Source organism: Hyperolius riggenbachi, chromosome 6 (genome assembly GCF_040937935.1).
Source record: "Hyperolius riggenbachi isolate aHypRig1 chromosome 6, aHypRig1.pri, whole genome shotgun sequence".
In the NCBI taxonomy this organism is placed as follows: Eukaryota; Metazoa; Chordata; class Amphibia; order Anura; family Hyperoliidae; genus Hyperolius; species Hyperolius riggenbachi.
Window position 1 is genome coordinate 233627829 of NC_090651.1, and position 25694 is coordinate 233653522.

Genomic DNA, 25694 nt, shown 5'->3' on the forward strand with positions numbered 1-25694 from the left:
AATAGTTTGACTTTTGTGGAATACTCCGAATACTCCTTCACATACACTGAACATTATGGAATACCAATCCTTTACATGATCCTTAAAGGAAATCTGAAGCAAAAATAAACTTATGATATAATGAATTGTATGTGTAGTACAGCTAAGAAATAGAACATTAATAGCAAAGGAAATAGTCTCATATTGTTTCCAGTATAAGAAGAGTTCAAAAACTTCAGTTATCTATGCAAAAGAGCTTCTCTGAGCTATCTGACCCAACATGGGTTGGAAACAGTACTATTTTCTGAAGCAAGTATACATCAAAGAAACTGTGAAAACCAGCTTTAGATAAGGTTTTACTGCAGGGGAGTTCAAAGGGTCATTAGCTCTGCTCTGCTTCATTTTAAAAAGTGTTTGCAATTGCAAATATGACAGAATGATGCAATGTTATAAACAAAAATACAGTATAACTGAAAATGAAAATATGAAACTCTTTTCTTTGCTAATAATGTTCAATTAATTATCTGAACTACACATACAAATCATTATATGAATTTTTTTTTCGCTTTAGTGTCACTCTAAAATACAAAATTATACAATAAATTCTCCTGAGGGTTCAATAGCTTCTGCAATCCAGAGTCCATTTGAAAGTATTGGTGTGTTCTTAGATGAGAGTTTTAAAACAATGGTAGGAGAGCTACTGTCCTATATGAAAGACACAGGTGATTTGATCAAGGTGTGAAGAGGTTTTAAGTTGAGGAGAGGGACCTGCAGATTGGTATTGAATAAGATTTATTTGATGGAGGTAATTTTTTCTATTTTAGATTTTTGGTACATTGGTTGAATGAAATGGATTCATTGTGGATTTACTGGAGCTGATAATTTCTGGTAATTGTTTTATGACTGATGGTGCTTCTACCATCAGAGGAGGGGCATCCATAGGAACAGCATGTGCAATAGACTCAGACTATGCCTGTCTCCAAACGGGAGCTTTGGAAAGGTAGGAGGTCTGTCTTTCTTTTCATCAAAAAATATTCTTTTTATTGTTTCTAATAATGATTAATTCTTAGCAATGCTTATGGCATGGATAATCTGTTGGAGCAGAGGGGAATTTTTGACTTTAGTTCTACATTAAGTGACCAATGTTTTAGCTTTTGATAGGAAAATATGATTACTTTTTCCTTAGACAAAAAAAATGGAAAATAATTGTGGGAAGTTATGAATGCAAGAAAGTAAAGCCTTTAAGAATTTCAAATATGTAGCTTGAGTAATAATCACACTGTTAGAACCAAAGGGTTTATCTGCGTCTTGTCTCGGGGGAGAGCTGCTCTCGCTAATACCTCAAGGCAAAAATGCTACATCTGTTTAATGCATTATGCCAGAGTTTTCTGGCACTGGAAAAGCAGATTTCAGTCCTTGGGATAATGAAAACACTGGAAGCGACTGAAAATAAAATGTCCTCAATTAGCAGCCACTGTTATTCTGAACATTTAATGTGCAATTTTAAAATTTGGCTTGGGGTTGCAACAACGTATAGGACTGACGGGGCCATGCGCACTAAAATCTTGGCACTGTATTCTCAGCCTATAGCTAGAATTAGAGTGAATGGGAACTGTCTGACCCTCTTCGATAAAGAATGGTACACACTGTCCTTTTATTTTCACACTTTCCTAAGAACAATTTTTTTGTGTGGAATTAGCGCTAACTCAGACATTCAGGGTGTCCAGCTCCCTCACTCCACACATGAAGTTGCCACATATGTGGTTTATTTATTATTTTATGCATCAAAAGAATGTCAGAGGCGTGCACCTTCCGTCCAAGGATTTATTGCCAAAACGCGGACAGTATGTTATGTGACAAAATTCTTCAACACTCAGTGAAATGTACAATTCTTTATATAGTGAAAACAGATTGGATAGTACATATCCGTGCGATGAGAGGACCCTCGGTGGGAGGTAGGCACAAAGGTGGCTGGCGACGGCCGTTTCTCCAGGAGATGCGAAACGGCTGTCGCCAGCCACCTTTGTGCCTACCACCCACCTCCCACCGAGGGTCCTCTCATCGCACGGATATGTAAGATCAAATCTGTATGCACTATGTAAAGAATTGTACATGGCACTGTGTTGAAGAATTTTGTCACATAGCATACTGTCAGCTTTTTGGCAATATAATTCTTGGACGGAAGGTGCACGCCTCTGACATTCTTTTGATGCATTTGATGAACTGTTTTCTTTCAAGCTGATTGCGGAGCACACCTCCAGTGACAGTTATAGGCACAGTGCCGATAGAGGGTCTAAGAGTGTATTCCCAGTGCGTGTTACGTTTCAAGCTCACCATGTAACGATCGTGTAAGCACACAGAGAGAATCTGATTATTGGTAATCTGCAGTATCACCAAGAATACAGATATATACCCGATTATTGATGATCTGCAGAATCACCTGGACACCTGACAAGTGTAAGTGTTAGATGTGACAGTATGTGAGCCAGTGATTCCCTGACTGCTGGGAATCAGACTCTACTGCAGTCAAAGGACACCTGAGAGATGGAGTCCCTGACTGGATTGCAGAGAGGTCCCTTTAAGAGATCAGTGCCAGGCAGCGCCGAGGGGTGGATCGGGACTCCCAATGACGCACCGACGTCGGTGACGTCATCCAGCCCCGTCGCCATGGCGACGGGGGAAGCCCTCCAGGAAATCCCGTTCTTTGAACGGGATTTCCTGATCGGAGATCGCCGAAGGCGATCGAAGCGGGCGGGGGGATGCCGCTGAGCAGCGGCTATCATGTAGCGAGCCCTGGGCTCGCTACATGATTTAAAAAAAAAAACAAAAAAAAACTGCTGCGCTGCCCCCTGGCGGAATTTTTCATACCGCCAGGGGGGTTAAAGTAAACCTGAGACACATACAACAAAATGATTTATACTTACCTGGGGCTTCCTCCAGGCTATGTTGTCCTTGAGCTTCCTCTGTGTGCGTCCGTCCAGTCCAGCCTGTTTTCCTGCTGTCAGCCCCCGTATTTGCTGGCTGCTGCGAATGCGTGACCCTGGCCTCTTTGCTTGCACACCCATGGACGAGAACATTCTGCGCCTGCTCAGTTAAAGGGGCACTATGGCGAAAAATTGTAAAATGTAAAATATGTGCAAATATATACAAATAAAAAGTACTTTTTTTTCCAGAGTAAAATAAGCCATAAATTACTTTCCTCCTATGTTGCTTCACTTACAGTAGGTAGTAAAAATCTGACAGAAGCGACAGGTTTCATTTTACTCTGGAAAAAAACATACTTTTTATTTGTTTATGTTTGCACATAAATGTTACAATTTTTCACCATAGTGCCCCTTTAAGGCTCGTAACTGCACAGGCTGAAATCGCTCCCGGCTACGGAGTGCAGCCAAAGAGGCTGGTGGCCAGGGCTGCACATGCCCAGTAGTTCCCGACTGGGAACCAACTGCTAAAAATATAATTTTTTGCTTTCGTTTCAGACATTGGCCTCAATTCACAAAGCTTATCTCCTGTCTTTAATAACGTTTCTAGAGTTGTTACCATGATGATAAGGCATGTAGTATTCAGGAAACATTTTACCTCAGGCAAACCTAAAGTTAACTCTTCTGTCTTTAAGTTAACTCTCCAATCCTTAAAATAACTCCAGAGTTAAAGACAGGCTGTTAATTAACTGCTTGTGAAAATAACTACAGAGGAGGTAAATTAACTACAGAGGAGGTAAACTAACTACAGAGGAGGTAACGTAAGGAAAGAAGAGATAAGATAACTCTCTCACTGTGTGGAGGTAAGTTTTCTCTTGCCTTATCTCCAACATGATCTTAGTAAATTGAGGCCAATATCCTGTAGCTTTTCCAGTTAATTACCTTTATTTTGGCGACTTTGTAGATATCATATCTCCCCTATTGCCTACTCCTGAAAATATTCTGCTGCCACTTCTATTACTACTACTGTTAATTATACAACTGTTGCTGGATGGTGTAATGGTTAAGGGCTCTGCCTCTGACCCAGGAGACCAGGGTTCGAATCTCGGCTCTGCCTGTTGAGTAAGCCAGCACTTATTCAGTAGGAGACCTTTGGCAAGTCTCCCTAACACTGCTACTGCCTATAGAGCGTGCCCTAGTGGCTGCAGCTCTGGCGCTTTGAGTCCGCCAGGAGAAAAGCGCGATATAAATTTTATTTGTCTTGTCTTATTTGTCTTGTCTTGTCTGCTACTACTACCATTACTGGATAGTGACACATCTGTACAGAATCGGGCCCAAGGGATCCAGTTTTGAGCCTCTTATCAGTAACACCCATAAAAGACCAGTATGTGCAAAGCAGAAATTGATAATAACCTGCTATACTGTGCTAAAATCATTTCAACTTATAGTTCAATACATCTGAAGCCAAGACTTTCTTATGGCTTTGTCAGGCATTAAATTCATTATTCTCTCTATAAAATATTGACCTCAGGAATAAACTTGTCTTTATGCATTAAGTATTAACACATCCCTCGCATGCTAAATCACCTCGCATGTATAACTTTGCTTGATTTCCACTGAGCTTAAAAGATTGAAATTCTTCACTAACCATCTGAAAACACCTTGAGGTGTGACCTGCTATTTTTATCCAATGTCATACATATTTAGCGGGAGCGATTACACTGTAGATTCACACTTTATGCTCTGACTTCTAACTTTTTTTGATTAATTTTTAACAACTCCATTGAGTTCTCCTCAAAACAAAACAGGGCTTTTATTTGAAACCAACATTACCTTGACTCTGATCATCCTTTTACCGCTAACACCCAGAGCATCAACAAATCCTGTTTCTGTATCTTCCTACCTCTGAAGACCACCAAAGTCCTACCATGTGCCTTCAATCTTTATGCTCACTAATGCAAGGGCAGCACGGTGGTGTAGTGGATAGCACTTTACCAGTGCTTGGAACCTTGGTTTGAATCTGGACCACAAAACTATTTGTATGGCATTTGTATGTTCTTCCTGGGTTTACATAGGTTTCCTCCCACATCCAAAATCATACAGATAGGCCAAAGCAGTTTTTAACCTCCCTGGCGTTCTATTAAAATCGCCAGGGAGGCTGCGGGAGGGTTTTTTTTATAAAAAAAAACCTATTTCATGCAGCCAACTGAAAGTTGGCTGCATGAAAGCCCACTAGATGGCGCTCCGGAGGCGTTCTTCCGATCGCCTCCGGCGCCCAGAATAAACAAGGAAGGCCGCAATGAGCGGCCTTCCTTGTTTTGCTTCCCTCGTCGCCATAGCGACGAGCGGAGTGACGTCATGGACGTCAGCCGACGTCCTGACGTCAGCCGCCTCTGATCCAGCCCTTAGCGCTGGCCAGAACTATTTGTTCCGGCTGCGCAGGGCTCGGGCGGCTGGGGGGACCCTCTTTCGCCGCTGCTCGCGGCAGGCAGCACACGCGGCTGGCAAAGTGCCGGCTGCGTGTGCTGCTTTTTATTTGGCGCAAATCGGCCCAGCAGGGCCTGAGCGGCGACCTCCGGCGGTAATGGACGTGTATACTCGTCCATACCGCCAAGGAGGTTAAAGGAATGTGCAATTTTGCACAGTCCTTTCAGTAAAATCGCTGGTATAAATGGTAAAAATGGTACAGGCAGCACGTTTTCAATCTTCTCAAAATTGAAGTGATGCAATGAGAACACCCTCATAGGATGACACTGCTGTAGCACTTTGCTGACTGCTGGCGACTGGCAAACTGAGCAAACAGTGTGAACAAGCCCTCAGAATGTGTACACACACTGGATGATTCAAGGTTAAAGCGGACATTCAGGGCTGTACAAGAAATTCAATATGGATTGGCTACAAAGACCACTTACAAACTCGCAACTCCGATCCAGTCAGGGATTGGCCACTCAGTTCCAGTCACAGTTTGACCACTAGGGATGATCACAGATATGCAAATACTTACAAATGTATGCAACTGTTTTTGCAAATATATGCAGCTTGCAGATCGGGCACTCAGACCCAGTCACAGACAGGACACTCCGTCCCAGTCACAGAGAGGACACTAAGACCCAGTCACAGACAGGACACTCAGACCCAGTCACAGAGAGGACACTTAGATCCAATCATAGAAAGGATACTCAGACCTAGTTACAGAGAGGACACTCAGAACCAGTCACAGACAGGACACTCAGACCCAGTCACAGAGAGGACACTTAGATCCAATCATAGAAAGGATACTCAGACCTAGTTACAGAGAGGACACTCAGACCCAGTCACAGAGAGGACACTCAGAACCAGTCACAGACAGGACACTCAGACCTAATCACAGACAGGACACTCTGACCCAGTCACAGAGAGGACACTCAGACCCAGTCACAGAGAGGACACTCAGACCCAGTCACAGAGAGGACACTCAGACCCAGTCACAGAGAGGACATTCAGTCCCAGTGAAGAACTAACCACTCAGACCCAGCCATGGACTTGATACAAACTGTACTTTAGAAGCATGAAGAAGCTATTACTACTCTTTAAAAAATGCTTTTTGTTTTCTGCAATTCATGCTCAGCAAACCCTGTTCAATTATAAGGTCTAATGAAGTAATCTCTCATAACTTCCTACTATACCAATTTCAAGTTGTCTTAACAGCTCGTCTGCTTCACTGTGGTGGTGTGAAATCCTCTCACTAGACAGCTCCCTTCTCCCTGCCACAGAAATATCAGCTTGTACAAATTGCTCATTTACATTCTTGCCCCTGATAAATCCTTGTGAGATCTGCTGGGAGCTGCAGACCTCGTTCTGTACTTTATCAAATCTTGACAGGGTAAAAAAGGTCTGATCACAACACAGGAGAGACAACATAAGCACTGTTTCAACAGATGTCCCTGATTTTCCTGCGCTGGGCAGGTGTAGACTGTAGAGGACAGGAAGTCCTCTCTTTTTTTCTGGGCAGGAGTGTTGGTTGCTGCGTTGCGATGAGCTAATTGCTGTATATCATCCCAATGTAAACAATGATGTTCTTTACAAACTACATCCTTGTGACAAGCATGTAGTTTGTATAGAAGATCATCATTGTATGCAGTTGGATGATCACAATCAATTCTCAGATGGATTTCTGTATACTAAGAGAGTTCCTGGTTCTCTAACTTAACAAGAGGGTTCAGATAAATAAATGTAACTTAAAGTGGAAGAAATATAGAAGGTCCCATTGCTGATATCATTTGAGCAGACTCCTGCATGGCTACAAAAATGCTGCAGCAGAGCTATCCAGCAGCCCACAGGCTTGGTATTCAAACAGAAAGCTTTATTTACACAAGTACTAGACAATAATCAAGAGAAGTGCAAAGTAAACTAAAGCAAAAGTATGGCCAGAGCGACTGATCATTGTGTAATTTATAAAATACAGTATCTCACAAATGTGAGTACACCACTCACATTTTTGTAACTCTTAATATATTACACACAGCCATTAATGTCTAAACCACTAGTAACAAAAGCGAGTACACCCCTAAGTGAAGAATGTAAGAATTCTGCCCAATTAGACACTTTTCCTCACCAGGGTCACATTACTTTTTTTTTTTAAATCAGCCTTTATTAAAAAGAATAAGGGCCCTTTTCCACTAGCAATCGCTAGCGTTCACGCTGAACGCTAGCGATTGCTGAATCGCAATTAGCGGCGATTCCCCGACGTTCGCGGCCGCGATTTTGCTATGCTATGCACTGCATAGCAAAATCGCGGCAAAAGTCGCTCCGCGGCGCGATCGCGATCAAGTAGAAAACGAATCGCGGTAGTGGAAATTACCTACCGCGATTCCTATGTTAAAAAGCAAACCGTAGCGATTGTAAAATCGCTAGCGGTTTGCGTTTTTGCGATTTGCGCTGGTGGAAAAGGGCCCTAAGAATCATACAACAATTCCAACATTGAAACAAAAGAACCAGAAACAGTAGCAGTGTACATCAAAAAGAGAAGAGAGTAACCAGACTTCCTCCTAGCATATATATAGAAAATAGACAGAACCCAGAATGACATATTACAAAAAGAGAGGTAAACAAGTAGGTATGTCTGGGCCAATCAGACAGACCCACCGAACAATCTATCCTGTATTAATTCCATATATGGAAGTCCAGGGGTACCCAACCACCCAATCCAGATCTTATCAAACTTATGTGGGGCCCCTCTATGAGTAATTATCAATTTTTTAAGTTTCAGATAAGCGTTAACCTGAGCAATCCATGTGTCATGTGAAGGTGGTACTGTGTTCATGTTTATTTTTAGTGATACAAGGTCTATGGTTTGAATGGGGAGCAAGTGTGTGAAGATTTATTGTCATTGCTCTCACACTCTCTTATACTGGTAACTGGAAGTTCAACATGGCACCTCATGGCATAGAACACTCTAAGTATTCTAAAAAAAAAAAAAAGAATTGTTGCTTTACATAAAGCCTTTTAACAGCTTCCACTCAGAGCAGGCCTGACCAATGAAGTTGAATGCACATGCTCAACATCACATCCAGAGGTTATCTTTTGCAAATAGACATTTGAGTGCTGGCAGCATTGCTAGAGAGGTTGAATGGGTGGTAAGTTAGCCTGTTGATGCTCAAACCATACGCTGCGCACTGCGTCAAATTGGTCTGCATGGCTGTTGTCCTAGAAGGAAGCCTCTTCTAAAGTTGATGTACAGGAAAGCCTGCAAAAAGTTTGCTAAAGACAGACTAAGGACATAGATTACTGGAATCATGTCCTGTGGTCTGATGAGACCAAAATAAACTTATTTGATTCAGATAGTGTCAAGCATGAGTGGCAGCAACAAGGTCAGGAGTACAAAAACAAGTGCATCTTGCCTACAATCAAGCATTGTGGCGGGAGTGCCATTGTTTGAGGCTGCATGAGCCCTGTGGCACTGGAAAGCTACAGCTTGTTGAGATAACCATGAATGCCAACCTATAGTGTGGCATACTGAGGCAGAGCATGATCCTCTTCCTTTGAAAACTGGACCACAGGGCAGAATTCCAACATGGAAAGGACCCCAAACACACCTCCAAGAAAACCACTGCTTTGCTAATGAAACTGAGTGTAAAGGTGCTGGACTGGAAAATAAGGTTTCCAGACCTAAACCTTGTGGGGCATCTTCAAACAGAAGGGAAGGAGAGCAAGGTCTAACATCCACCAGCTTTGTGATGTTGTCATGGAGGAGTGGAAAACTATTCCAGTGGCAACCTGTGAAGCTCTAGTGAACTCTATACCTAAGAGAGTTATGGCAGTGTTGGAAAATAATGGTGAGCACACAAAATATTGCCACTTTGGGTACACTTTTGCTATTGTTCACTTTGGTTGCCGGTGGTTTAGACATTAATGGCTGCCTGTTTACAAATGTACATTGTCATTCAAGCTGTACACTGACCACTTTACATTGCATGAAAGCATCATATCTATAATATATAATAATAAAATATTTATAAACATGTGAGAGGTCCGGGCACTTTTGTGAGATACTGTAAGTGTGCATGTATAATAAATATGCAAAAGTAACCTAAAACTGCCCCTAGTCAGCAATGTAATTATTATGTATCCTGGCCTTGTGAAAATATCTGAGAACCCCCTAGCTGCTTGTAATTTACAAACTTTCTTATTAAAAAATCACACAACTAAACCTACCTCTACCAATGCCCTTATGTAACTTACAGTATCTGTATGTTTTTTGGTATGTGAGAGGAAGCGGAGTGCCCGGAGGAAACACGCATAGAAGATACAAACTCCGTTCAGATAGTGCCCCGGGTGGGATTTAACCCGGGGACCAAGAGCTGCAAGGCGAGCGTACTACTGACTACGCCACCATGCTGGGATAATACGGTTATATCGGAAAGTGTAGAGGGTAGAGGGAGAGAAGGGGATGTTAGCATCAACCACTTGATTCCACATACAGGCACAGACAACTGAAAAGTTGGAAGTATTTCTGAACAGTAGTTGACCACAGGTCTGCAGATTTTCTGACTGCATTATTCATCAGAGAGAGTTAAAGAGACACTGAAGCGAAAAAAAAATTATGATATTATGATTTGTATGTGTAGTACAGCTAAGAAATAAAACATTAAGATCAGATACATCAGTCTAATTGTTTCCAGTACAGGAAGAGTTAAGAAACTCCAGTTGTTATCTCTATGCAAAAAAGCAATTAAGCTCTACGACTTTGTGGAGAGGGCTGTTATCTGACTTTTATTATCTCAACTGTTAGTTAACTATTTACTTTTTCTCTGCCAGAGGAGAGGTCATTAGTTCACAGACTGCTCTGAAAGAATCATTTTGAATGCTGAGTGTTGTGTAATCTGCACATATTAGAGAATGATGCAATGTTAGAAAAAACACTATATACTTGAAAATAAAAATATGAGAATATTTTCTTTGCTGCTAAACTTCTAGTAATTATTCATAGTACACAACCAATTCATTATATCATTTTTTTTTCCGCTTCAGTGTCTCTTTAAAGGGAACCTAAACTGAGAAGGATATGGATTTTTCCTTTTAAAATAATACCGTAAGGATCCTTCCTGTAGCATGTCCTGTTGGTTGCAGTGGAGCTGCAATCAAGCAGTTTTGATTTCTTTGCTTGCATTTGGTTGCTTAGTTTCGATGGCAATGACACTTATTGCAAATGCAATCTGCAATCACTCTGCAGTTCAGAGCAGCTCAGGATATTGTCATGAATCCACCTATGGCTTCCTGCAGTTGAACTGCAGCCAGACAGCTATGGATTTTTATATGCATGTTGTTGCATAATTTGGCATGGATTTGTAATTTTACAGTAATTCGATAAAAACGATCAGATCTCCCGAAAAAATCGGAAGCTTTTTTTTCCACTAAAAAATCCAATCGGATTTCCCGTTTTCTTCAATTTTTATTGACCCGAAATGCCAGATATTTTTCTTCAATCTTTCTAAAGATTGTATGGTGTGTGCTAGATTATCAATTTATTAATATACACAACTTAGCAATTTTGTCAGAGTTTCCAATCATTTTTATCATAATTGGGGAAAAAGTGAACACACGTGTGGTACATTGGTCATACTTTTGAAATGTTACAATCAGTCAGAAAAATTGATTGCAATTCTTAAATTGAACAGATATTTAAAAAAATTGTATGGTGTGTGGCCACCTTAACACAGGATTGCGTGAATACCATTCAGCTGTGTGGGAATTTGCATGTCTGCTCTCATTGGCTGATGTCCATAGAAAAGCCTACTCCTCCTCTCACACCTTGCCTGTCATAGCGTTCAGCTTTGCCTTAGTTGATTGCTAGGTTCCTTGTGTTAAGTTTGAATATGGTATTACATTACCTTGCCTTGCCTGTTTGGACGTCCGCTGCACCCGCGGGGGTACAGTGAAGTCTTTTTCCTATCCTGATAGTTTTTATACTGCCTTAACGACGTTGGTGACTGGTGGTATTCTTGCTAGTTCTGTTCCCATGGACTTAACTATAGGCTGTGGTTGCTATTAGTTACGCTCCTACTTGTTTGTCTTGTCCATGCCAATGTGGATGTTTGCTATCACTGGGGCAGCAATTAGATTGGCAAGCATCTAGTCTGTCTGTCTGTTGTTTGTCCTTGTTGCTCAGTGTGGTGAACATCAGATGCTCAGTGCTCCGGTCGCACAGAGCAACCATTGTGTCTTGTTTATTGTGGCGGTTATCGGAAGCTCAAAGCTGCTGTCACTCTGAGCAATCTTGCTCCCTTGTTCATAGCTCCTGGTGTGACCTGTGTAACCTCCTCCACAAGAGCATACACTCTATTACCTAATATCACCCAGCTGCATCGTCTTGCTTGCTCTGGTGGTACTCTGGTTTTCTCGGCCTCAGCCGCTATACCTTGCACGTTAAGACCTGGGGGTCTTAACCGAAGTCAGGAGACATATTCAGTGTCCTGTTCAAGCGGGGGCTTGTCTATAGGTAAAGACCGTGCGCCGAGCTCAGAGCTTTACGGCACTAGATTGGGGTATAGTGGCTGAAGGAAAACAAGAGATCTGCCAGGCATTACAAATACCAGTTGCCTGACTCTCCTGTTGATTCTGTGTCTCTAATACTTTCAGCCACAGCCCCTGAACAAGCATGCAGATCAGATGCTCTGACTGAAGTCAGACTGGATTAGTTGCATTAGGCCTTTTTGGTACTTTTTTGCTGGGCAATCTGTAACTCAGGGAATTTCATTGTGACTTTTCTATGTTACAAGTTACGAATTTAGAGCTGAATCCTGAGCCTGCCCTTTTGGTCTGGTCTTCTTTGGTAAATCAGTCCAGTGTGCTTTTGGAAGAAGACAAAAGACTCTCTGACTCCTCTGTACCTATTCAGCCTCTACTGCAGCAAGCCATGTTGCATTGTGTGTTCTGACACCTTTCTCTAAAGGCATGTGTTAAGTTTTTATTTGCAATTTGTGCTACAGTAGCTCTTCTGTGGAATCAATCCATACAGCTGTCATTCATCCCCATACACATCAGTGAGCCTTGGGCCGTCACTGGCAGTCACCAGTTGGCTGAAGGTCCTTCCTAGGACCACTTTTTGCAGGTATTAATCATTGCATAGCGGGGAACACTCCTACAAGACGTGCTGGTTTAAAAACGTAGTCCTTGCCCAAGTTTCTCAGATCATCACATTTGCCAAATTTCCTGCTTCCGACACATCCCTTTCAAGAGCTGGCTGTTCAGTGGCTGCCCATATCACTAGCACTCAGTGATTGGGATTCACGCCTTCTAGTGGGCCCCAGCCCTTAGAGAAATATGGAAGGTGATATTGTTGACTCCTGGAATACAGTATATAAATGGAGATGGACCAAGATAGATGTGTAGGTGGACCAAGTGCTACGATTCTAGCTGCATACGTGTTCCATGCAACTGATAAAACTTTTCCACAAGCCAGAAGATTCGCATGACATCCAGACACATGGAATATTAAAAAACAGAATGATGGATTCCTGCATATTCCTCTCACCTTAGATTTCCATTAGAGACAGTTAAGCAATGGCAGCTCTTATACGTGTATCTATAATTCCCAGTTTTGACTGGAGAGAACCATTTAGCACTATTCTGTGTTAATGTTCACTTGTTCTGAATGGCTCAGAAGCTGCACGGCAGCGGAATCTCTGACACAGCGAATCCACATCAAACGCAGCAGACATAGGACAAAACTGCGCCAGCGTGCCAGTCTAGCTGTAGCCTAACAAATGTCAGTACCTTCGCTTCCAGGCACCCTAAAGTAATTTCTAGGTCACAACTCATTGCCGGAATAATGTGGCCTAATCTTTCCCTCATCCTCCCCCTCAGTGCCTCAGGGCATTGGCATCTCTCATGAGCAGAGCCAAGCAGCAGAGCAGGCAGCTTCCCAAAACTGGCTGCAGCAGAGCAGGTGAAGCCTCTCTCAGGGCGGACTCTTCTTCAGGAGAGCTAAAACTCCATAATCTGTGTCACATATCCTGGAAATATTTGTGAAACATTGGCATTTTTTTTTTTTTTAAGAAAATATTACTGACCATGCTCAAATGTTCTCCTTAAAAGTTAGTGCTTAGGAAAGCCATTTATTTCACACAATTATGTTCTTTTAACATCAGAATGACAAGTGGAAGCACCCAAATGGCCTTGATCAAACTTCATCGTAACCTTGTAATTACAGTTTTCTGTGTATAAAAAAAGTCAGTGAGAGTCTGGGGTCTAAACAGAAAACTGCACATTTCAGCCACGGGGAATGCAAAATAAGCATCAAAGGACCTGAGAGAGAAGATTGTTCAGCTTTATAAAACAATTCAAAGAGTTGAGTATGTCAATCAGGAGTGTTCAAACTATAATTAACCACCCTGGCGTTCTGATTAAATCGCCAGGGTGGCTGCGGGAGGGTTTTTTTTAAATTAAAAAAAAACTATTTCATGCAGCCAACTGAAAGTTGGCTGCATGAAAGCCCACTAGAGGGCGCTCCGGAGGCGATCTTCCGATCGCCTCCGGCGCCCAGAATAAACAAGGAAGGCCGCAATGAGCGGCCTTCCTTGTTTTGCTTATATCGTCGCCATAGCGACGAGCGGAGTGACGTCATCGACGTCAGCCGACGTCCTGACGTCAGCCGCCTCCGATCCAGCCCTTAGCGCTGGCCGGAACTTTTTGTTCCGGCTACGCTGGGCTCAGGCGGCTGGGGGGACCCTCTTTCGCCGCTGCTCGCGGCGAATCGCCGCAGAGCGGCGGCGATCAGGCAGCACACGCGGCTGGCAAAGTGCCGGCTGCGTGTGCTGCTTTTTATTTCATTAAAATCGGCCCAGCAGGGCCTGAGCGGCAGCCGCTGGCGGTGTTGGACGAGCTGAGCTCGTCCAGACCGCTCAGCTGGTTAAGAAGTGGAAATTGAGGTGGTTCTGTTGACACCAAGCCATGTCCAGGTAAACTAACAAACATTACAGCCAGAACGGCCAGAAGAATATTTTAGGATTCAAGGAAAAAGCAACAAATAACTTTAGCTGTCATCCCGGCTTCTCTACAGAAAAGTGACATGGATGTTTCAAGATGCACAATAAGGAAAAATGGACTGCATGGTCAAGTTTCCACTACTTTGCCAATGCTACAAAATGATAATCCTAACATTTGTATTGGGCTTTTCCCCTGCTGGACTCAAAGTGCTCAAGAGCAGCCGCTAAAGGTGCACCCAAGGGGCCACCCTGCAGTGCTAGGAAGTCTTACTCAAGGACTGAATAGGTAGTGACCATAGACAGGATTCCAACCCTGGTCTCCCACATCAGAGCCCTTAACCAGAACACTATCCAGTCACTGGCCTGTATATACTCATATAATAATTCCTTTTTTTTTTGTATAGCGCCTTTCTCCTGTCGGACTCAAAGCGCTTGCGAGGCAGCCACTAGAGCGCACTCAGTAGGCAGTAGCAGTGTTAGGGAGACTTGCCCAATGAACTCCTTACTGAATAGGTGCTGGCTTACTGAGTAGGAAGAGCCAGGATTTGAACCCAGGACTCCTACATCAGAGGCAGAGCCCTTAACCATTACACTATCCAGCCACTGTATATGGTGTGCTTGACTTGTGATACTTATACTGTCTGTACTTACAGGTATATCATATTGCCCATTAAGTAAGTGCCAAGTTTAATTCCATGTAAGTGCAAAAGATAAGCATCAAACCTTCTGGAAAATTCAGTTAGAGAGATTAGACCAAAACTGAACTTTATGGTCACAACAATAGATGTTAAATTTGTCAGCATTTGGGGCAAATGGGGTGGGGAGAGGGGGTGTCGGTGAGCTACAGCAAAACAGGGAATTTGGTCAGAGCTGATGGCAAGATAAATGAAGCATGTTCTCAAAGAATGCTGGAAGACATATTGCACTCATGAGCCCAGAAGCTGTGGATGGGATGGATTTGGACTTTGTAACATGTCAATGATCCCAAACACAAGGGCTAATTGGCTACAGCAGAAAAAAGAAGGGGAGGGATCAGACTTGTGTCTGTGTTAACTGCAGACAATTCCTCACAAGGAATGTTTTTTCTGCATGATATTTGCATTTGTCTGCAATTGAACGCAGGCTTGTTTTTTCAGAATCCAGTGCCAACGCTAACCTTTTTGCATGCAGCACGGTGGCATAGTGGTTAGAGCTCTCGCCTTGCAAGCGCTGAGTCCCCGGTTCAAATCCCAGCCAGGTCAACATCTGCAAGGAGTTTGTATGTTCTCCGCGTGTATGTGTGGGTTTCCTCCGGGCACTCTGGCTTCCTCCCACATCCCAAAAACATCCAGATAAGTTAATTGGCTTCCCCCCCAAAAAAATTGGCCCTAGACCATACATGCACTACACGATACATACATACGACTATGGTAGGGACTAGATTGTGAGCCCCTCTGAGTGACAGTTAGTGACAAGACAATATACTCTGTACAGCGCTGCGTAATATGTCGGCGCTATATAAATACTTAAATAAATAAATAAAATAAGTCAACAACTCACTAGGAAGCAAAGGCAAAGTATAAATATAATTTTGTCTCATACCAGGGCAAAGAACCAGTCAGAGTTCTTAAAGTAGAGTGAGATAGCCTAGTCTATATGCTCATTATGGGACAGTGATTCAAAAGTTTTCAGATGCACAGGATAAGCACAATAGCCAGGCAGGTAGCATTTTCAAAAGGTAGTCCACAATGGCTCCTGCATGTTCCGCTCAGTTTAGGTTTCTCTTACAATTAAAAGCAATAGCTGGACAGGTATGTGTGTCATGTTAAGTTAATTTTAAAGCCTTCTCTGTTCATTGTTCCTGAATGCAGTCAGTTGGTGCATCTCATTTTCTACACTGAGTTATCTCACACTGCACACTATATCAATGCGCTTCTGCAGCCTTTGTGTAAATCCTGATTTTTTGTTGTTGAAAATATTTAATTCTGCAGGAAAGAATAATAAAGTGCTGTGATCAATAGCTCGTGTTCTCTGAAGGTCCTTAAATGCTTCACTTTATTTATAGGTACTGTTCCATATCCCTTCTAGACAGCATTCAATATTTATGAGTACTTTTATTTCTGAGATCTTATGCAATAATCTCATGCATGTGCCTCATTTTTCACAGACGTCACACTCCAGTGTTCGTATTCTATAATTAGAGATAGGAGACGGATAATGACCGATGTTCCATTAGGATCATGGCCAAAAATAGCGCCAGCTAACAAGATCTTTTTGTGGAGTCAGTCGGGTACCTGAAGCAAGGGATTGCAAGTATAGAAAAAATGCCCGATAGAGACCTCAATTTAATGTGTTACGACTCACAAGAGAAGTAAATGATGTCTATACTGTAGTTCTTTATCAAAGATTCTGTCAGGTTCACGCAGAATGGTTCGTTTTTGAAATATCTACACACTGAAACAAATCTGTTGGTACACCTGCATGTAAAAGGACGTACCATCGCTGAAATAAAGGTCATTGTATTTAAAGAAAACCTGTGATGGGGAGGGGGAGTAAAATTTACAAACCTCAGTAGTTGGAAGCCTCCTTGACGAGACCACTGTTCCAGCACAGGACCCTCTTCATCTTCTGGCTGTGCTCCCAGCCATGGATGATTGAATCTGTGAGCAAGGTCTGTGCATGCCCAGTAGAGGAAAGTTGCTTGTGCATGGCTTCTTTCCTCAATGCACAAATACTTCATTCCGCTGGACATGCGTTGATCTTACTTGCGCATGCCCAGTTTAGATGCCAGTGGCCACAAGAAATGTATGCCACAATTGAATAGCTTTTATTGAATAGGTTTAGAGAGGACCTGCGCTGGAATCATGGGCTATAAATGCCCATACCCACTAAGCAATTTTTCAGACCTATTTTTTGCAATAAACAAATGTTTCTGACATATTGCACATTGATTAATGAAAATTCACTAAACGATGTTGTATGAGGCACTCCACCCGCAGTGTTACTATTGTGTTACTAGGAGGGCCCATAATCTACAGCTGGGACAGAGCTTCTTGACATTTTGCTCTAGAATGCCATGAAAATCTTGACAGTTCATCATTCTCTGTATAGACGCAAAGCATCCTGTACAACAGGGGTCAAACTCAAATATGGGCCGAAATTGAATGCTAGGACCTAGTCGTGGGCCAACTTCAATGTCTAGTAGCCACCTCTCTCCCTTATAAAGTTCTCAGGTGTCTAATGGCCCCCTTCCAACCCCTATACAGTTCCCTGGTGTCTAGTGGTCCTCCCTCTCCTATACAGTTCCCTGGTGTCTAGACTCCCCTATACAGTTCCCTAGTGTTTAGTGCTTTCTCCCTACCTCCCCCATATGGTTTCCCTGGCGATCTAGGACTTTATCTCCAATATAGCTTCCCAGTTGGTCTAGAGTGGGCCAAACATAATACAAAAGGGAGAAACCACTTGGGGACCAACTTTAATGGCAATGAGGGCCAAATTTGGCCTGCAGGCCGGAGTTTGACATGTATGCCATACAAGATGCAGTGAAGCAGCTCCACTGCACAGTCAAGCCTCACGTTTCACAGTAGGTATGGTGTTGTTTTCTTTGAAAAACTTGTGTGCAGCCATAAAGCTGATGAAACTTGCTAAATAGTCTCATCTGTTCAAAGGACATTCTCCCAGAAGCACTATGGCAATAAGCATTTCAGCAAATTTCAGTCTGTCTTTTTTTATAGTTTCAGCCGAGAAAAAAAATAAAGTGTACCGGTATATGTAGCCTGAGTTCCTTCTTCTGTAAAGAGTTCTAACAGAAATCCTTACTAGCCAGCTATATGTTGCTGTTGACTTAGTTGCCCGATGCACAGTCGTGTTCTATATTCAACACGTGATTTATGTTGCGTGCCCTTGTCGGGAGATTTTAGTTATGCAGGATGAATTTTCATGAAGCGCTCTGCAGATTATTTATAGCTACCAATATATTTGTGTTATGGAAATGAGACTGTAATCCTGGCCCTCATCTACTTCTGTTTCATGTTTCAGGCTGATCATGAAATGAAAACTATACCAGTGGAGAAAAGAGTAAGCCAAAAGGGGGCCTCCACCCAAAACGGAATACCCCAGCTTTGGATGAGATTCTTGAACTCCAAAGATGACTAAAGTATAGGAAACACAAACTCCCATGAAAGAATAGTTGTCTGGACTGAACTCCAAGTATGTCTATTCGGTCTCCCAGAGACTTTTCGAACCCATCCAGCCACTGCTGCCCAACATTTCTAAATAAATACAAAAATAAAGACCAGAATTCCTTGTTTTTAATTTAGAATCTGCAGTCAGATTCTAACTTTTGCCACACACACCCTGCCTGCTCTCTTTCCTTACTCTATAGAAGGGATCACTGGCAATAGAGCACATTACATTTGGCCCTTGAGTGGTTTCCCCACTTTGAATTATGTTTGGCCCACTCTAGACCACCAGGGAAGCTAAATTGGAGATGAAGCCCTAGAACACCAGGGAAGCCATATGGGGGAGGTAGGGAGAAAGCACTAAACACTAGGGAACTGTACAGGGGAGACAGAAGGGTCACTAGATACCAGGGTAGTGTTGAGGGTGAGGGCATCTAGACACCAGGGAACTGTATAGGGGAGGGGGGTGACTAGGCACCAGTGAACTGTATAGGGAAGGGAGGACTACTAGACATCAGGGAAATGTATAGGGGTTGGAGGGGGGGGGGGCATTTGACACCGGTGAACTTTATCAGGGAGGGCGGTGGCCACAAGACATTGAGGATGGCCCACCACTAAGTACCAGTGTACAATTTCGGGCCTTTTTGTTTTTGAGTTTGACACCCCTGCCATAGAGGATGTATTCATTTCACTTCCGCAATGCCATTAAGGAGGCATAGGGATATTAAAGCACTTAGCCTAGCCATGATAGCAGATCTCACAATGATAGGATGGTAACTGGGCATTACTTTGTTTGTAAAATGGAAGGGGTTATCCAACAGTTGCCTGACCATGTTTTTCTAATGATAATTTAAAGATTTTGTGCATTTTGTTTCTAGAAATCACAGGAAGCAATTGCTTGAATGAAAGGGTGGCTATGGGCACAACAACACTGGACCCACAGTTCAGCAATAATGTTACATTCCAGCCAGACAGTGTAGTACACAGAAGGAACTATAAATGAAAAGTGTGACCTGCTAAAAATGTGCAACTCTGTCCAGTCAGATCTCCAGGTAGTACAGCCATACAAAACACTCACATATCAGATAACACACTTTTGTAGCTCTGACATAACTATTTTTCCATTTGCAGATTAGAAACACAATCTGGGCAAAGCTCCTCCCCTAACCTTTGCAGGGATGTCGAACTCCAATCCTCAAGGGCTGAAGTCACCACACATTTTTGGCACAGCTCAAATTAAAGCGGTTTAACACCCAGCATTACAACTTTGCTTTAAAAGATTGCTTACAGCTTAGAAATTATTATGCCAGATTTTTTTTAAGCAGAAATTCACTGAATGGGTTAAACATGACATTTTAGTGTTGGATTTAACTAGGAATCCGCATCCGTTCTTATCTTTAGTTACAAATGTATCTTTGTTTGGAATGCAATTAGACCTCTGAAAAGCCTGCCGGGGAAGCCCTCTTTGTTCTCTCAGAGCAGTGTTTGTTTGTTACATTGTAGATAGATACATTTGTAACTAAACAAGCAAGCACGGAGGAGGATTTCTAGCTAAATGCAGCACTAAAATGTCATGTTTAATCCATTCAGTGAATTTCTGCTAAAAAAAAAATCTGGCATAATCGTTTCTAAGCTGTAAGCAATCTTTTAAAGCAAAGTTGAAATGCTGGGTGTTAGACCACTTTAATTGATGGGAGTGAATCAGGGAAGGTGTGGTTCATAGAGTGCAACACAGGTCTCCAATTCTCAGACCATCCTAAACACTGGCATGAATATAGCCCTCCAGGACTGGAGTTCGTCACGTGAAGTAGACAATGCATGACAGCAACGGCAGAACTCATAATTCTTCTCTCTCTTCCTGTAATCAAACTACACTTTATTGTACAATGAAATCACAGACTCTCCTCATTACAGATGTGCAAGGAACACACAAACCAATGTCAGTATTGAATCAGGCACTTTCACATTGTGTATGTAAAAACAATTCAAGTATTCATTACTAAACATTTATTGGATCAAATCATAACTCAGTATATTTATTTAACACTTAAATTAAGTCTGAATTGTTAACAAAAAAAAATAACCTAAAGAGAGGAAAGACTCTGGTTTCTATAGAGCCTTACCGTTCTCCTCACGGTTCCCACGTTCCAGTGCTGGATTCCCCGTAAGCAGTCTCGACTGATGATTTGGAGATTGCTCACCTCCGCCACTGTGGTAGTTTCCGGCAGTCTTTGGGAGCTGAGTGCTCCCAAAGACGGGCCGCTCCATACTGCGCACGCGCAAGCACGCTCTCTCACATACTTGAGCATGCGCAGTACGGAGAGGCCTATCTTCGGGAGCACTCGGTTCCCGAAGATTGCAGAAAACTCCTACACTGGCGGAAGTAAGCAGCTGCCGACCCATCGGTCGGGGACTGTTTACTGGGGATCCAGCGCTGGAGCGTGGGCACTGTGAGGAGAACAGGAAGACTCTATAGAACCCAGAGCCTTTCCTATCCATTTTGTACAGAAAAGGTAAAAAAATTATGTAATCTTGTTTGTCCAGTTTTGATACCAGGATGGTTAGTACAAAAGTAAGTAGTCTTTCTACGTACCACAAGTTGAGGCACTGGAAGTGGTTTGGCATCTTTGCTGAGAGAAACGTAGGTAAAAAAAGCGCTGACTGCCCGATACAGCTCCGGATTGTCACCAATGACAGTGTCTGCATCTACAAACACCTCGATCTCCATCGACTTGTTGCTGGTGAATGTCATGCGGCCAGATACTGTGACAAGGCAACCTGAAATGGAAACAATGTTGTTCATGTATTGGTTGTAACTTTTAGTAAATAATAATGGATACTTAGTAGAACAATACTAAAAATGGAAGGGGATGGGAAGAGATATGATTTAGAAGGGTTCATCATAATTGGAGAACAATAGTTACCGTATACAGAAAACTTGGCCTTTAAGAAAATAATGATTTCCTATAAGTTGGCACAAATTTGCAACCAGGGTCCCGTCCTTTTCTGGAATAGTCTCTGGTTTGTAATATACATCCATTATTTCCTACTGCACAGGGAAGTAATGGACATGCTGCCTAGTATAGTTCTGTTAAAACTTTATTTTTATATTTTTTTACCTAATTCCTGCTGCATGTTTTCTGCCTACATGGATAGTGCCAAATTGCTTGCTACAGTATGTAATTATCAGCGCTTACTTATCACGTCATTGCTCTAATCAGAAAATGCAGAAACTACTGTAATCAGAAAGTGGCTGTATCTACTACATAGTCACTTCTGCACATCGTTTTTAGCAATGTTAACCAAGATTTTGTTCTCAGAGTACATTTTAATACGTTGGAGCTTTGTAAACAATTCATAATCATCATCATAATAATAATAATAATAATAATAATATCTGTGGGTACCCAATTATAAACACATAATATAAATAAGGAAAATGGGTACGAAGTGCCGCTGCAAGTTATTAGTAAACATTTATATTATTTTATTGGAAAACAGTGTCAAAATTATTTTTTAATTATCATAATAATGCAGTTTGTATTTCTTCAAATTAATTGTGGAGTATCTATTACTTCCACTTATTTTGGATTCCTACCTGAGACTTCTTCCAGCCCCTAGAGGTCACGTGTGTCCCTTGCCACAGCTCTGTTCTTCTCCCGGGTTCTGCTGGCAGCCTCTGCAGGGCCGGATTTGTACTTTTTACCGCCCTAGGCCCACTGTCACCAGCCGCCCCCCTCCAACCATATCAATACACAAATGCAAAACACAACAACCCCCCTCTTATATCCCACCATTTAGCACTGGGTCCCTCTCAGGTCGAATAGGTTACTTTATTGTGCAAGCGTGGCTGAGGACAAGTATGTCCACACTGGGAATGCGTAAGTGAGTTTGGTGCATGCCCAGTAGAACTAAGGCACGTAGCTGTTTTCCTCCATGCACAAGCATTTTACTGGGCATGTGCGGACCTTATTTGCATATGCCCAGTACAGATACGGTCACGCTTGTGTACTGAAGATACCTATTCGTCCAGAGAGGGATACAGCACTAGAATAGTGGGGTATAGGGAGATATGTCCAGAGGCTCCCCACTACTAAGGGGAGTTTACAGAGAAGATGTCTGCCAGGGTAGGGAAAGAATAAATGGTCTAGCCAGGGTCAGTGTCTCCATAGGGGCAAACTGCAAACAACCCCCAGCATGCCCCCCCTCTATAAAGACACTTTAGCTTTCAGCATGTCCCCTCCTCTATAGAGGTACCACAACTCCCAGCATGCCCCTACCCCTCCATAAAGGCATTACCGTTCTCATCATATGCCTCTCCTCCACATAGGCACCACAGCTCCCAGCATGCTCCTCCCCTTCCAGAGGCACCACAGTTCCTAGCATGCCTCTCCGTCTCCCTATAGTATTGGGTTGTCCCCCAGGGCCCCAGAGCTGGCTGCCAGGCCTCCTCCAATATGAAAAGTGGTCCGCCGGGGGAGATCAGGGGGTTACGCCAGTCAGCCCTAGGGGACAACCCAATACTACATGGAGGAGGAGCATGCTTGGAACTGCAGTACCTCTATTGGGGAGGAAGCACAGTGGTGCCTCTATGGAGTGGAGGGTGAAGCATGATGGGAGCAGTGGTACCTCTGGAGAGGAGAAGCATGCTGGGAGCAAGGGTACCTCTACGGGGGGGGGGGGGGATGCCAGGAGTAGTGGTGCCTTTATGGAGTGGGGGGGAAGCATGCTGGGAGCAGTGGTGACTCTGGAGTGGGGGAGGCATGCTGGGAGCAGTGGTGCCTCTGGAGTGGGGGAGGCATGCTAGGAGCAGTGGTGCCTCTATGGAGTAAGGGGAACATGCTGGGAGCTGTGGTGCCTCTGTGGAGTGGGGGGAAGCATGCTGGGAGCAGTGGTGCCTCTATGGAGTGGGGGGGGGAAGCATGCTGGGAGGTGTGGTGCCTTTGTGGAGTGTGGGGGGCTTACGGGGAGCAGTAATGCCTCTATGGAGTGGGGGTATACTGGAACCACTGGTGCCTCTATGGAGTAGGGGGCATGCTGGGAGCAGTGGTGCCTCTATGAAATGGGGGGCATGCTGGGAGCAGTGGTGCCTCTATGGAATGGGGGGCATGCTGGGAGCAGTGGTGCCTCTATGGAGTGGGGGGCATGCTGGGAGCAGTGGGGCCTCTGTGGAGTGGGAAAGGGGGGCATGCTGGGAGCACTGGTGCCTCTGTGGAGTGGGGGGACATGCTGGGAGTTGTGGTGCCTCTGTGGAGTGGGGGGGGGGCATGCTGGGAGCAGTGGTGCTTGCTTCTTTAGAGGGGTATGGGACAAGCATGCAGTCACAGCAGCTACTTACAAACAGGAACTCACAAGCTGGCAGCTGCTGCAGTCACAGGATGCAGAAGTATTCAGAGCCAGAAATCCGATCCTCCAGCTATCTGCACTGAGGTGCCTCTTCTCTGTGTACGGGAAAGCTGCACCCAGAGCCATGCTTCTCTGCCTCGGCTCTTCCCACCATGTGAGCTCCAGTCCCAACTTCCGAGCAGCTGATCACACTCTTCCTCCCCACTGCTTTCCTGTCGGCCTCGGAAGGGAGGTGAGAAGGGACAAACAGCTGCTGTGGCCCTGCTGATTTGTTCACAGAGATCTCTCTGCCTGAGCCCTGGGGTTTTCCGACTTGCTATCTGTGTAGCCCCAGCAGCATGGGAGACCTCCGTGCACGGTGCAGGCACAGCTGCTGTCCCTCCATGCGGTCACACCGGCCGCTGTGATACCGCTGCCACTCTTGTCCCCAGACTCCTCTCTGTAGCCGCCCGCTGGCTGCAAACACTCATGACAGGCAGCAGTGTGCAAAGCGGGCGGCTGTGGATGGAAATGCGGACGGTCTGTTGCAACGTGGGGAGAGGAAATGGCACAGGCGGCTCCCCACCCGCCCCAAACATTCTGGCGCCCTAGGAACCTGCCTTGGAGGCCTTTCCCTAAATCCGGCCCTGAGCCTCTGCAGTGTCTTCTGTGCATGAGCATGGGTGCGCCCACGCCACACGAATACGTTCACGTCATCAGGAGCATACTGTGCCTGCGCAGGCGCAGTACGCATCCGGTGATGTTGGTGCGCATGCCTGCGCCTGCTTAGAAGACGCCGACCTTTCCAGGGGTCAGCTATACTGCAGAGGCTACCAGCGCGACCTGGGAGAAGACCAGAGCTGTGGCGACATATATGTGACCTCTAAGGGCTGGATGAAGCCCCAGGTAAGTACAGCTAGTTTTTTTAATCGCCTTGGATATCCCTTAAATACTTGCCGACCTCTCCACTCCAATTGGCATGAATGCAGCAGCAGCCCCAGGACCACTCCACACCGATTGGCGTGAATGGCCTTCAATGTGGCTAGCAGGAGATTGTGCGCGCTAATGCGATCGCCGCTCAGTTAGACGGTGAAACCGCCATCTAAGATACCTGTACAGCGCTGCTATCTAAGGCAGCGCTGTACTTGGGACAGCCGTGTGACACAGCTGTCCCCTCTGTAGTACAGGAAGTGATCCAGGAAGGCTGAAGCCTATGACAGCCGATCACGCTGATTGGCTAGCGGGGAAAGGGAGGGAGGGGGGAATATAAAATAAATTAAAAAAATAGTTAAATTTATTTAAAAAATAATGTAATAAATATTTATTAAAAAAAAAACATTGGGGGAGCAATCAGACCCTACCAACAGAGAGCTCTGTTGGTGGGTAGAAAAGGGAGGGGGAATCACTTGTGTGCTTAGTTGTGCGGCCCTGCAGCTTGGCCTTAAAGTTGCAGTGGCCCAATTAGTAAAAAGATGGCCTGCTCTTTCAGGGGGGGGGGGGGGGGGGCGGTTAACATCGTGGTCCTCAAGTGGTTAAGCAACGTAAACTGAGAAATACATGAAAAAGTACATAATGAAAGTAGTTTGACAAAATTATTCTGGTTGCAGAATAACATCCCAGAGAAATATATGAAAATAAGAACAGCTTCTAAAACTGTCAGGAGAAAGCCTGCAGTGTTAGGAGGAAGTACAGCATTCTTTACCTTTCATGCCTGCCTATTGGCCCATTTGGCAATAGATGGCTTCACTGACCAGTGTGGAAGCACAGCTCTCTCTATTCACTTCCAATTTTTGAAACAACTGAAATTTTAGACATCATTAGTGCCATATTCATTTCTGAATATG

At 44.0% G+C, this 25694-nt stretch overlaps 1 protein-coding gene across 3 annotated transcripts in view; it reads right to left on the reverse strand.

Moving 5' to 3' along the window:
- Window positions 1-25694, reverse strand: part of ACOT7 (acyl-CoA thioesterase 7) — a 277637-nt gene that overhangs the window by 5952 nt on the left and 245991 nt on the right. For all 3 annotated transcript variants that reach the window (XM_068240526.1, XM_068240525.1, XM_068240527.1), the window contains one exon: window positions 21119-21303. In XM_068240526.1, the coding sequence (XP_068096627.1) occupies window positions 21119-21303 (185 nt within the window). The remainder of the gene's footprint in view (window positions 1-21118; window positions 21304-25694) is intronic.